Genomic DNA, 12,928 nt, shown 5'->3' with positions numbered 1-12,928 from the left:
GGTTGAGCTGCAGGAAAGGCAGCAGGAGCACAGACCGCAGCTACAGCCCCTGTGTAACCAACCGCCCTCCTCCCCAAGTTCCATAGCCTCCTCACCAGACTCCCAAGAACGCGGTGGGGGCGCCTCCGGCCATCCAGCCACTCCACCCCAGAGGATTCCCCAAGCAACAGAAGGCCGCCGTTCAATAAGTTTTAAAGTTTTAATCTTTTTAAGTGCTGTGTGGCTTTGTCCTTCCCTCCTCCACCACCCCTCCTGGGCTACGTTGGCAGATATCCCCCTATTTGTGTGATGAATTAATAAAGAATGCATGAATGTGAAGCAACAATGACTTTATTGCCTCTGCAAGTGGTGATTGAAGGGAGGTGAGGAGGGTGGTTAGCTTACAGGGAAGTAGAGTGAACCAAGGGGCGGGGGGTTTCATCAAGGAGAAACAACAGAACTTTCACACCGTAGCCTGGCCAGTCATGAAACTGGTTTTCAAAGCTTCTCTGATGTGCACTGCACCCTCCTGTGCTCTTCTAACCGCCCTGGTGTCTGGCTGTGCGTAACCAGCAGCCAGGCGATTTGCCTCAACCTCCCACCCTGCCATAAACATCTCCCCCTTACTCTCACAGATATTGTGTAGCGCACAGCAAGCAGTAGTAACAGTGGGAATATTGGTTTCGCTAAGGTCTAACCGAGTCAGTAAACTGTGCTAGCGCGCTTTTAAATGTCCAAATGCACATTCTACCACCATTCTGCACTTGCTCAGCCTATAGTTGAACTGCTCCTTACTACTGTCCAGGGTGCCTGTGTACAGCTTCATGACTCATGGCATTATGGAGTAGGCTGGGTCCCCAAGGATAACTATAGGCATTTCAACATCCCCAGCGGTTATTTTCTGGTCTGGGAATAAAGTCCTTTCCTGCAGCTTTTGAAACAGACCAGAGTTCCTGAAGATGCGAGCGTCATGTACCTTTCCCGGCCATCCCGCATTGATGTTGGTGAAACGTCCCTTGTGCTCCACCAGTGCTTGCAGCACTATTGAAAAGTACCCCTTGCGGTTTATGTACTCACCGGCTTGGTGCTCCGGTGCCAAGATAGGGATATGGGTTCCATCTATGGCCCCACCACAGTTAGGGAATCCCATTGCAGCAAAGCCATCCACTATGACCTGCACATTTCTCAGGGTCACTACCCTTGATATCAGCAGATCTTTGATTGCATTGGCTACTTGCATCACAGCAGCCCCCACAGTAGATTTGCCCATTCCAAATTGATTCCCGACTGACCGGTAGCTCTCTGGAATTGCAAGCTTCCACAGGGCTATTGCCACTCACTTGTGAACTGTAAGGGCTGCTCTCATCTTGGTATTATTGTGCCTCAGGGCAGGGGAAAGCAAGTCACAAAGATCATGAAAGTGCCCTTAGGCATGCAAAAGTTTCACAGCCATTGGGAATCGTCCCAGACCCGCAACACTATGCGGTCCCACCAGTCTGTGCTTGTTTCCTGAGCCCAGAATCGGCTTTCCACCGCATGAACCTACCCCATTAGCACCATGATGCCCACATTGGCAGGGCCCGTGCTTTGAGAGAAGTCTGTGTCCATGTCCTCATCACTCTCGTCACCACGCTGATGTCGCCTACTCGTCCGGTTTCGCTTTTCCAGGTCCTGGTGCCGCATATACTGCTATATAATGCATGTAGTGTTTAATGTGCTCCTAATTGCCAAAGTGATCTGAGTGGGCTCCATGCTTGCCGTGGTATGGCGTCTGCACAGAAAAAAGGCACGGAACAATTGTCTGCCGTTGCCCTGATGGAGGGAGGGGCGACTGACGACATGGCTTACAGGGAATTAAAATCAACAAAGGGGATGGCTTTGCGAGAAACTGAATGGCCCCCTCAAGGACAGACCTCAAAACCTCAAGGATAGAACTCAAAACTGGGTTTAGCAGGCCGTTGATTTCACGGAGGGAGGAGAAAATGAATACAAAACAAATCTGGTCTATTTTTTGTTTTGAACCACTTCATCTATCTTTATACATCTTGCTGGTAGCAGACTGTGCAGTACGACCACTAGCCATCATCATCTCCTGGGTGCTAGGCAGAAGATGGTGCAGTATGACTGCTGGCCATCATCTGCTGCTGGCTGCTGATTAAAAGACAGTGCACTGCCGGTAGGACTCAATCACCATGAGACAAAACTTGAAAGGGAAATGTCCTGGCTGAGTCACTCCCATGTTTGCCCAGGCGCCCTGAGCTCATTGAGGTCGGTTAAAAGAGCACCCAGGACTACATCAACGACGGCTACCAGTCATACTGCACTGTCCGCTGCCAAAAGGCAATAAACTGCTGCTATGTAGCAATGCAGTACCACGTCTGCCAGCCAGGAGACATACGGTGACGGTTAGCTGAACGGGCTCCATGCTTGCCGTGGTATGGCGTCTGCACAGGTAACTCAAGAAAAAAGGCGCAAAACGATTGTCTGCCCTTGCTTTCACAGAAGGAGGGAGGGAAGTGGGGCCTGACGATATGTACCCAAAACCGCCTGTGACAATGTTTTAGCCCCATCAGGCACTGGGATTTCTACCCAGAATTCAAATGGGCGGCGGAGACTGCGGGAACTGTGGGATAGCTACCCACAGTGCAACACTCCAGAAGTCGATGGTTGCCTCGGTACTATGGACACACCCCACTGACTACATGCACTTAGAGCATTTGTGTGGAGACACACACAATCGACTGTATAAAAACACTTTATACAAAACCGACTTCTATAACTTCGACCTAATTTTGTAGTGTAGACATACCCTTAGTGTTTGCACACATTTACCCAACTAATGGAACACTGGGTTTATCCATACTAGGATGCAGAAGAGAATAAATGGTTCCTGTTAATTTTTTCTAGCTTCCTTTGCCTCTTTTTCACACTTTTTTTTTTTGTTCAACTCATAACAACATTTTAAAAGCTACAGTTACCCACCGGCTAAGTGGAATGTGAAATATTCCTCCTGAGTGTGTTTGGCTCATTAGTGACACATGCTTACACCATCATCCCAGTGTCACAATGCATCCAGGCTGGCTGAACTGGGATCCGAACTTCCTTTCTTTAAAACAATGGATATTTGATTGGGATTTAATAGTGACATACAAAAAAAGTTACAAGGGGAGAGGAAACAAATACAAAATATGTAAAAGAAAGAACTTAATAAAGTACAGGATTGACAAGTAAGATAGGAAAATCAATCTAATTAGACTGTAACTATTTATCTGTTTTCAAGGTAATAATTGTACCTGGACTAAACAAACTTTATCCTGAGCCACGATACCCTATTGAGATGACTGTGGCTGGATCAGACAATTGACAGAATAAGATTTTTCTTTGTTTGGGGATGATTTTGGTTTTGTGCCTATTGGGAAAGAAGGCACAGAGCCACTTAATAGGGGGAATTCTGGAAGTTCTCTTAGCTATAAAAGCCCTGAGAATTCCACAGGAAGGTTAATTGAATCCAAGGGCTGGCTCAGGAAGGACAGAACCATCTGGGGAGATGGTTTCCTATAATGTCTGAAAAGGATCACCATAAGTCACTCGTGTGCTGGGAGGATGGCAAACCTGTCCTTGTGTAGCATTGTTAGAGAATTCTTCTTTGGCTTTTGTTGCTTTAGTTCATTAATTTGGGTTTCTGTTAAAAACCCCATTTATTTTTCTGTTTAACTGAGCTGAATGAATATTCTTTGGTCCTTTGGAAAATCGCCTTCTGGAGTCATGTGCTTCTGTCTTCCACAACTGGGAGATATTCCAGACCCTTTCTGCTGATTCCCAGATTTCTGAGCAAGAGTCCAGGTGGTTGAAAGAAGGGAGAATCATGTGGCCTGAATCTAGCTGTCAAAGGAAGCAGTGCCCTCTTTTTCACCTCTGTGGCAAACATTCGCTGGCTGTAAATGCAGTCATTTCGGCCTGGACACAGAGAGACCCTGTACCACCAAGCGTAGTTTGTGTCAGAGCCCACAAGAGTCCCTGCTCCAAATAGGTCATTATATAATGGCCTTTTCTATTGCCTATTTCCTATTGGTATTTTCCTATTGCCAAAGGATCCAGAAGAATACTGTATGTTATAATTTAGTGCATTGTCTGCCCAACGTAGTCGCTCCCAGACACATCTCATCAGAGTGGGACTAACTCATCTCACTCAATTTGTCCAAGCTCTAGTGTTATCTGTGTAAAAATATTGAACACCAACAAACTGGCCTCTAGTTTCCCCGAGGAGCTGTGACCATTTCTCAAAATGGAGTTCTACTGCTCTATAATCAGATCATACACCTCTCTAAGCACCTTCATCACAACCTCACCCGTTTTCCAGAGCTACGGAGAGCGGCTGAGAAATTTGCTGAGTACAGCTCAAATTTAAAATTGAACTACAAAGCACAAAGCCAGCCTGTCCCTCCTTTATGATGGATAAAGATGGCCTTGTGCATTTTTATTTTTAATTCTGCCTGATTCTTGTGTCCTCCCTTCACTCTTTTTCTCTGGAGGACATAAAAAATGATGTCACAAAATTGCATTTCTCCTACACGCAGCAGAGGACAAAGAGGATAATCAGCATTCAGCAAGGCAATGGAAGTTAGGAGCTGTCAACCTTGGGACAGTATTTTAAATAATTTATATAGAAACAGTCAAGGGCCAAACCACTTTTGCAATCCACCTTCACCTCAGCAATTCCGGTACTCGAAAATTCGCTAGATCTGTACCTCACCTAGGTAAGAGAGAATTTCTAAGCCAGAATGTGACCACATTTTTGGTTTCTGTTTGAAACTTACAAACTCTAATATACATGAAAAACACACCCATTGCAGGTTAGCAACACACTGGTCCTTATTCTTCTGCTTACATACTCAGGATGACTGCTGCCATCCCATGATTTTAGGTGGACATTGAGAATAGCTCATTTGTTCTTTACAAAGAGACACCAACCACCAATGCATGTTTCCTTCAGACTGGTTTACAAAGACCTGTGGCTCTTTCCAGTCCCTTTTCACACATATATGGATTTAGTTTGTTAGTCTTGAGGGTAGAGACCATCTTTTTGTTCAATGTTTGTACAGTGCCCAGCAAAATGGGGTCCTGATCCTTGACTGAGGCCTCTGGATGCTGCCGCAATACAAATAATAAATAATAATGCATGATGAAAATCACATATTGCCCCGATCCTATATTATAGACCTGCTTACATTAACACATCCATCTCCACACTACCATTTGGGGGCATTGTAGTTGGCCGGGCTTCGCTGATGCACCAGAGTAGATTTTTGCCAGTGCAAATTCCTAAAGGCTGTGCTTGGTGACATGAAGATAATAACATTGTCTGAGATGTGTTGGTTGGTTTGTTTTTTGCAATATTGGGAGAGGAGATGTAACAATTTTTTTTTCTTTACTCTTTTTAGTAGCTCTTGGCAGAGAGCTGATCATCCTCTATACTTAGTGATTCCTTTTTCCAGCATTTCTTTTTTGAAATTTCCAATGTATTTCCAGTAAATAAATATAACACTGTGAAAAGCTAGTTTCCCAGGAAATTTGCAGCCCTTCGGGTATAGACCTCAAACCCCTGAGCATCACGCCATCCTGTTCCTTCTACACCTCTAGCCAGCCTCCCCCACACGCACTCCCATGACCTCCAGCTTGCACTGCCTGCAGTACATGGTCTCCCCTAGGACCATCATCCTCATGCGGCTTGTGTTTTGTACACTTCCAGCCTGGAGTCCTGTGCCAGGCCTTTGCGTGAAACTAGATAAGGGTAACGTGAACTGCTAGGCATCTGGAGACCAGGAGTGGCAAAAAAAAAAAAACCCCAACCCCAAAACCCCTCTCATTTCTTTATTTTCTGGTATAAATGCCTATTTCCTGGTCACTCCTGATTTTCTTTTCTCATCAGAGGTTTAGTGGTAAATAATAGGGTAAGAGTAATTTACATGCTTGGAATTAAGTTATGCTACAAATATATAACGAATGCTTTTTTGGAGCATTTCAGCTGTGTAACTCCCATTAAGTCTTATGGGGAAAGCCCCATGGAACTCTTTAATCATAAGTATATGTTCTCATTACTGATCCCCCAGGGTTTGTACATCAAGGAGGGAGACATGTCAGTTGGCTAGGGTATGTGTAAGGTTTGCCTGGATGAAGCATCCTTCTACCTACTGTCGTCCATGCTTCAATCTCACTCTCTTTATTGTTTAACTATGCTCTACTATTCATCCACTGAGCTGACCCCTCCTCACAGATATTCCTGTTCCTTTTGTGCTCACCGCTCTTTGGCTGGATTTCGGCAAATTGCAGGTAAAAGTTGAGAACCAGTATGACTTCCAGGACATGGCCAGCGTGGTAGCCATGGCAAAAACCTACGCCACCACTGAGGCATTCATCGATTCCAAATACGACATCCGAATCCAGAAAATCGGCAGCAATTACAAAGCTTACATGTGAGTATGTGCTCTCATGGCTGGGCTGGGGATGGGGTGGCAGGGGGGGAGGCTGTAATTGGAAAAAGACATTTTTATGAATGTGGTTTAATTGGTGTCTGCTTTGGTCAAGAAGAGGTGGCTGATTTAAGTTCCTTGAAGAATAGCCCTGGTGTGCTTTCACCTCTTCCCCTCTGCCCACAGATAGCTGCTCCATAACTCACCATTAGCGCCTTGTTCCCAGGCTGTAAATCTATCTGTACCTGTCTTCGAGCTCAGCCTTGGACAGGTACCAGGAGATAAGCTTTACTCCCCTATCATTGTAGTAACTTGCTTTCTAAAAGGTCCCATCTCTCCTGACCATATAGACAAATCCTCCATCTCTTAGCACCCTCTAGTGGGAACAGTCACCACAATCTTACAGCTTCAAGTGAAATATTAAAAACAAAGAGATGGCTTATGTTACCGCGTTGCATGCCCCACTTTGGCATGAGTCAGAGCCGCCCCATGGAGTTTTACAGTGCGACTGACCCACCGCTACTATCCTTTAGCCCCCTGACCCAGGAAATTACTCATGCTGCTGCAGTGAGGTAACACCATCACAGTAAGAAACTGCCACTGAAATGGTGTGGTGCTAGATTATTAGTATTTTGTCATTTCTTATTAGTTATGATTATTTGTACTGCGGTAATGCCTAGGAGCCCTAGTCATGGACCAGGACCCCATTGTACTAGGCACTGTTTAAACAGAGAACAAAAAGAGAATCTCTGCCCCTGAGAATTTATAATCTAAGTATAAGACAAGAGACAGCAAGTGGGGACAGACAGACAGATGGAGGGGTACACGGACGCAATGAGCAATACTGGTCAGCATGATAGGCAGTGATCTCAGCGCACCAGCTGCCTAGCCAGGGTCAAGTTTATTGTAGGCATCCTGGCAAAGGAGAGTTTGGAGGAAGGATTTTGGAGGTGGATAATGTATTAGTTTTGCAGGTGTTTACGAGGAGCTCCTCCCATGTGTGTGGGGCAGCATGGGAAAAAGCACAAAGGTGCTTGTTTGAACAGTTAGCAAGTGGGCAAAGAAGGCTGGCATCCTGGAGCAATCAGAGGTAGGAACTGACGTCTTGAGTTACAGGGGTTAATATGGGCATACAGCATAAAGGGTCAGTGAGGACTGCAGGGGCTGCTTAGATCAATACAGAGCATTACATGGGAGTATAATCTCCCCAGTGGCAACTCCAAGTTCCATTCAATTTTTGGCCTCCTTCCAGCTAAGACCATGTACGTACCTCACAATTGCTAATTTGTTTGTCACAATGACTGTAGGAATAGTGATAAGGGTCAAAAAAGTGGCGACTAGTAAATTCACAATATGCTCCTGGCAAAAATTAAAAAGCACCTATCCCAAGCTCTAGTAGTGTTTGACATCAAGTAAAAATAAAGTCATATAAATAAATAAAACAGTTCATTTCTCCTCACCCCAAACCAACTGAACAAGAAACAGCAAATAATCTGGCTAATCCAGAAGTACCAGCCCTTATCAAGCAGCAGAATTCTAGATAAGTAGATGAGTCTGGAAGCATGCGCTTAAGGGCACCAGATAGAATAAACATTGTCATACACTACTTAGCACCAGCATTATTGTTAGTCAAGGATCTGTGTTCCCAAAACCCCAGGCTGGAGCCCTGGTGCTACCACAGTTACATGAGACAGACAAATGTATATGCCCACTTACTTTGCAACTAGAACTGCCCAAAATCCCTGACCAGCATCCTAGCACAGAGGCAATTAAATAAATCAGAGAGATCTGGCCACTCTTTTCATGTCTGGGACTTCATGAGACACCCAATTACTTAGTGGGAAGGCAATGAGAGAAAATTAGTTTTAAATCTGACCCAGTCTATAATATTACAATCACCTAATTTTTCTAGCAGTGATGTCTAGGAAAAGTCTAACTCAAATGACTCAGAAAAGAAGTTTAAAATGTCCTTTAAAATTCCCTACCTCACTGACCTACCTTATCTAATCAGAGAGCAAAAACAATACCATGTGACAAATGTGAACAGTCACACTAATAGCCCATCCCACACAGGAGCAAATTTGCAAGCAATTGTTTGCTAAATAAAATTGTTTCCCATGAAACATTTGTCGAACAGTTACAAATAGGGAAGAAATCAGTGAAAATCAAAGCCAGTTCATGAAGAGAGAAAAAGGCCAAATGCATTCAATGAAATGTTTGCTACAAAAGTTCCTTTGTCCTATTCATGGAGCCATTACTGGAAACGAGTTTGGGATATCTGTACAGCCAGTCTCTGTTACTGATTGTTTCCTATGAAAGGTATCTGGTAATGGAGTTTATCCCAGTGCCAGACTGAAAATAAACTTTCTATGGGATAAACAAGTCCATTGAATGTCATATGAGAGAGGTGGGGCCATCCAGCCACTGACAGTCAGGCCCCTTGAAAGTGTTTCAAGTTGGGCACTCAAAAATGAAGGCATCCAAAATCACTGGGCTCTCTGGAACGTCTTGGCCTTTAAGTTTGAGAATATCAGTGTCTGCTGTAACCTCAGTCAGAGAGAGGACTCTCTTGGTCTGAGTGCAATGGAATCAGTCCTCATGTTTTCATAACTGCCTCCCACACATGCAAAAACTCAAAAGCTGACTTCTTTCTGACTGAGGACTGTGTACACAGTTCTCTCAGGAATTTCTCTACTCTGCATCCAGGATCTGATAGAGGGAGGATACTACAGAGTGACTATCTCATCCCTCCCCACCCCAGATGTAAGTACACTTTCTTCCAACCCATGACTGAGAAACTGAGTTCAGATTCCCATTGACTTTGGTGGAGTTACTGCCGATTTACACTGATAGTGAACACTTGCTTAGCCTATAACTAAAGCCACGCTGAAAACAACAAATAGCCATGTGGCACATGCCTATAATTCCACTGAATGGATTTGGGTGACCTCATAATGCTGGTGAACCAGATAAGACTCAAATAATAATTGTGCATTAGGGAAAACAACTGAAAGAGGTGGCAAAAATTATATCAGCATCCCAACCAGTGGGGTGTGATGTTTGCTATGTTTTTTAATGCTTGCAACCTGAGGGGCGTGTTGGACTGCCAACTGCATCTGAGTACCCCAGGTTGGTAGCAGCAGTTGCCAAGAATACCCCTTGCCCTCTGCACTTAACAAGAGGGTTGTACCCTTTTCTTTTAGACCTCACTCCTGATGTTCTTGCTTTTGTCCCCTTGCAGTTCAATGGATGCAGTGAACTCTGTGAGGGACCACAGCTTGTAATCCTCCAGAAACTGAGCTATAGTAGAATGGAATGGCCCAGTTATGAAGAGGTGGTTCACACAGTGAGCATATTATACCAGTGCTTCATGATTTGCACTGTCTAGTAGTTTATTTGCAGGTGAAATTTAAGGTGTTGGCCTTGACCTATAAAGCCCTACATGGTCTGGGTCCCTTTTATTCAAGAGGCCACCTCTATTTGTTTGACCGCCATGGCAATCAGGGTCATTGGAGGCATTCAAGCTAAGAACCTCTGGTATAAACAGTAGAGGTCTGGTGGCAGGGCCTTCTCGATAAGGAGCCCTTGGCTCTCAAATTCACTTTCCACCTTGGTTTGCCAAAGCCTTAATTTGGTGCAAGACTCACCTACTCTCCCATGCTAGGAAGCGAGTGGATTTCATGACGGTTGTGATGGAACTTATGTTAATGGTCAGGACAGCTTTTGAGAAAGTCTCTTTTTAAGATGGTTTGGTTGTATTTTATATTTGACTGAAACTTTTGCTGTGTTCTACATGAAGCATCTGGACTAGAACATCAGATTGGCTCAAACAAACAAACCAGATAAACCAACCACTGCAGCAAAGCTGCACTCTCTGGAGCTCCCCCACATGGAATTTCCTTGTATTACACCATAGTATAGCTGCTTTTTTGATGGGGTATCTGTTTACATATTCCAAATACTTCTTTTCAATGCTGATATTCCATTGTGTTACTAATCTGAATCTGGGAGTTCTCATCACTGATGAGATTTTGAATGTCATCAATCACTGCAGGGCAATTTTCTGAACCCACATATTACAAATAAAGAGCCGTTCCTATTGGAAAGCTGGGAAACACAATCCCAGAATGGAGCGTAACTTAGTGAGACAGAAGGAAAGAGAGGCTGAGAGTTGAACACTGTCCTTAGGTAATGGAAAAGACTCAGAAACCTCAAAGAGGGAGGATTCTGTTGCTTAAAGAAAAGGTCAGGCAGGTGAATGATTTTGATAATAGGACAGGAGGGTTTGTGTGTGTGATAACCAGTAGTACAGCCTATGATAATATCTTACAACTAATACAGCACTTTCCTCCCCAGATACTAGTCTAAATCATACTCAGGAATCACTTCACCCCCTTCTGAGATGGATCCCAGGAGCCATTTAACAGTTTGCAGCAGCAGTACATATTAGGTTAGAGCAGAAAGTGAAGAAGGAGGCCATGTCTATTTGAAACATTTCTCGGGAAATTTTAAGTGGGCAAAATGTAATGACCCAGCTTTGAATTTAGCCAGGACACCAGGTTTAACACCTCTGCTTTTGTGAAAAGTGCCTTGTGATATTTAATGACCAAAAATGATCAGGACTTTTCTACATTTCACTGAAAAGATTATGTCAGCAGCAATCAGCATTTCCCAACACCATGCTGCTACAATGGATCAGGACTGGTTCAGGAAAAAGAGTCCCACACCCTGAATCACCATGCATGCTTTCTGCAGCATAGGAGTGTTTCATGGGTGTATCAAACACACTGATGGGATAATATCTTACAACTAATACAGCACTTTCCTCCTAGTCGAAACCATGCTCAGGAATCTTGTGAGATCTGGCAGAATTCCAACACAAGGTGCTATCATTGCAGGCTGTGTCAAGTCTGCCTTCTTCCTAAGTGCAAAGAAATGAACTAGCCCAGCATGTGACAGACAAATACAGAGTTCAGAATTTGCCAGCAGCAGCATTTTCTGTTGAAATTCACAGCCAGTTACAATGAAGGAGATTTGAAGCATTTTACAAACTAAAAAACCTTTGGGAGAAGTTGGCGGTTGGGTCCCAGAGCAGGCGGGTCATTGAAATTAAAAAAGAGGGGACAAACAGACAGACTTTCCAGGCCACCACTACAATAGAAGCCAACCTCAGAGAGTAGTTCATATTTGACTTTTATGTATCTTTTCAGTCACATCTTTGCCATGAGAATTACATATGCTTAGATTCTACAATGGCAAGCATAAGATTAATTATCTCAGAGGCGTTTTACAGTCATCTTGGCTTTTCAGGATCTGGTGTTAAAAGGAGAAAAGTGTTCACAAGGCCACTACACATCACCCACCCAGCTGCAGAGAAAAGATGTCTCAAGGTTCTTAGTTCCTTGCTCCTAGTTTGAGTCTTTCATTTACTGGATGATCAGAATTTGTTGGGAGCACTGTGGACTGTAGGATTGGAAAGGACACCCAGCTGAATCACCCATATTCCCCACACACACTGAGTCAGATGTGAAAACTACCTCTTTGAAGGAGTTGGTTTGTCATCCGGTGATTGGTTTGTTTTCCCAGGAGGACGTCCATCTCTGGAAACTGGAAGGCAAACACAGGTTCTGCCATGCTGGAGCAGATCGCAATGACAGAGAGGTAAGAAAGAGAAGGGGCTTTAAAAAAAAAAAAGAGCAAAGCTGATACTGAAGCTACATCATGACTTAAGCACATGCTTAAAGCTAAGTGTGCTGTGCTTTGCTGAATAGGGATGAACGTAAACACATGCTTAAATACTTTGCTGAATGGGGCAAAAGTGAGGGGTTGATAGTGCTGGCTAAATCCAGGTATCCTGGTGACAAATCGGGTGCAAATTTAACTCCCCTACAAACACATGCATAAGGATATACACGTCTGCCACTGTGCTTAATTCTAACCTGCAGCACCTCTGCTATTCCTATCCCAGCTGTTCCTGTGCATCTGGGTGCTCACCAGGAGCAGCCTCTGCTATTCCACCTCTGGGCATCTGAAAATTCTGCCTCTCAGGAGAAAGGGTGGTTGATGTGGACAAATATCCATTAGGAAACCTGGTGAGACTACCAGCCCCATTTCATTTGTGTCCTAGCTTGGATTTTGAACCCAGACACCCTCAAGCCTCCCTCCAGAATATACATGGCTCCCAAGAAGCTGCCCTGTGGTACATGACCAGCATCCAGTCGCAGCTGCACATGAGTGGGCCTTGCAGCGCTTAGTGCATTAGCATGGGCATCCTGCTTGATTCACAGGGTTAATCCTGAGTGTAAACAGTGCATTCTTGCTGCCCTCCTCCTACACACAAACCCAGGGTGGGAAAGGGCCTGCTTACTGGAGTGCATTTATTGTGACTTTACAAGTTTCATAACTTTACAGATGACGAGGGCTGAAATAGCCTCCTATTCCAGAGAAGAGCAATAAAAAATGATTAAAGGTCTAGAAAA

At 44.3% G+C, this 12,928-nt stretch overlaps 1 protein-coding gene across 1 annotated transcript in view; it reads left to right on the top strand.

Annotated features, from left to right (window-relative positions):
* Positions 1 to 12,928, top strand: part of SYN3 (synapsin III) — a 274,735-nt gene that overhangs the window by 244,688 nt on the left and 17,119 nt on the right. The window contains exons 8-9 of the mRNA XM_038386748.2: positions 6,310 to 6,452; positions 12,036 to 12,110. Coding sequence (XP_038242676.1) covers positions 6,310 to 6,452; positions 12,036 to 12,110 — 218 coding nt within the window. The remainder of the gene's footprint in view (positions 1 to 6,309; positions 6,453 to 12,035; positions 12,111 to 12,928) is intronic.

Source organism: Dermochelys coriacea, chromosome 1, assembly GCF_009764565.3.
Source record: "Dermochelys coriacea isolate rDerCor1 chromosome 1, rDerCor1.pri.v4, whole genome shotgun sequence".
Taxonomy (NCBI): Eukaryota; Metazoa; Chordata; order Testudines; family Dermochelyidae; genus Dermochelys; species Dermochelys coriacea.
This window is presented reverse-complemented; position numbering and strand designations above follow the sequence as displayed.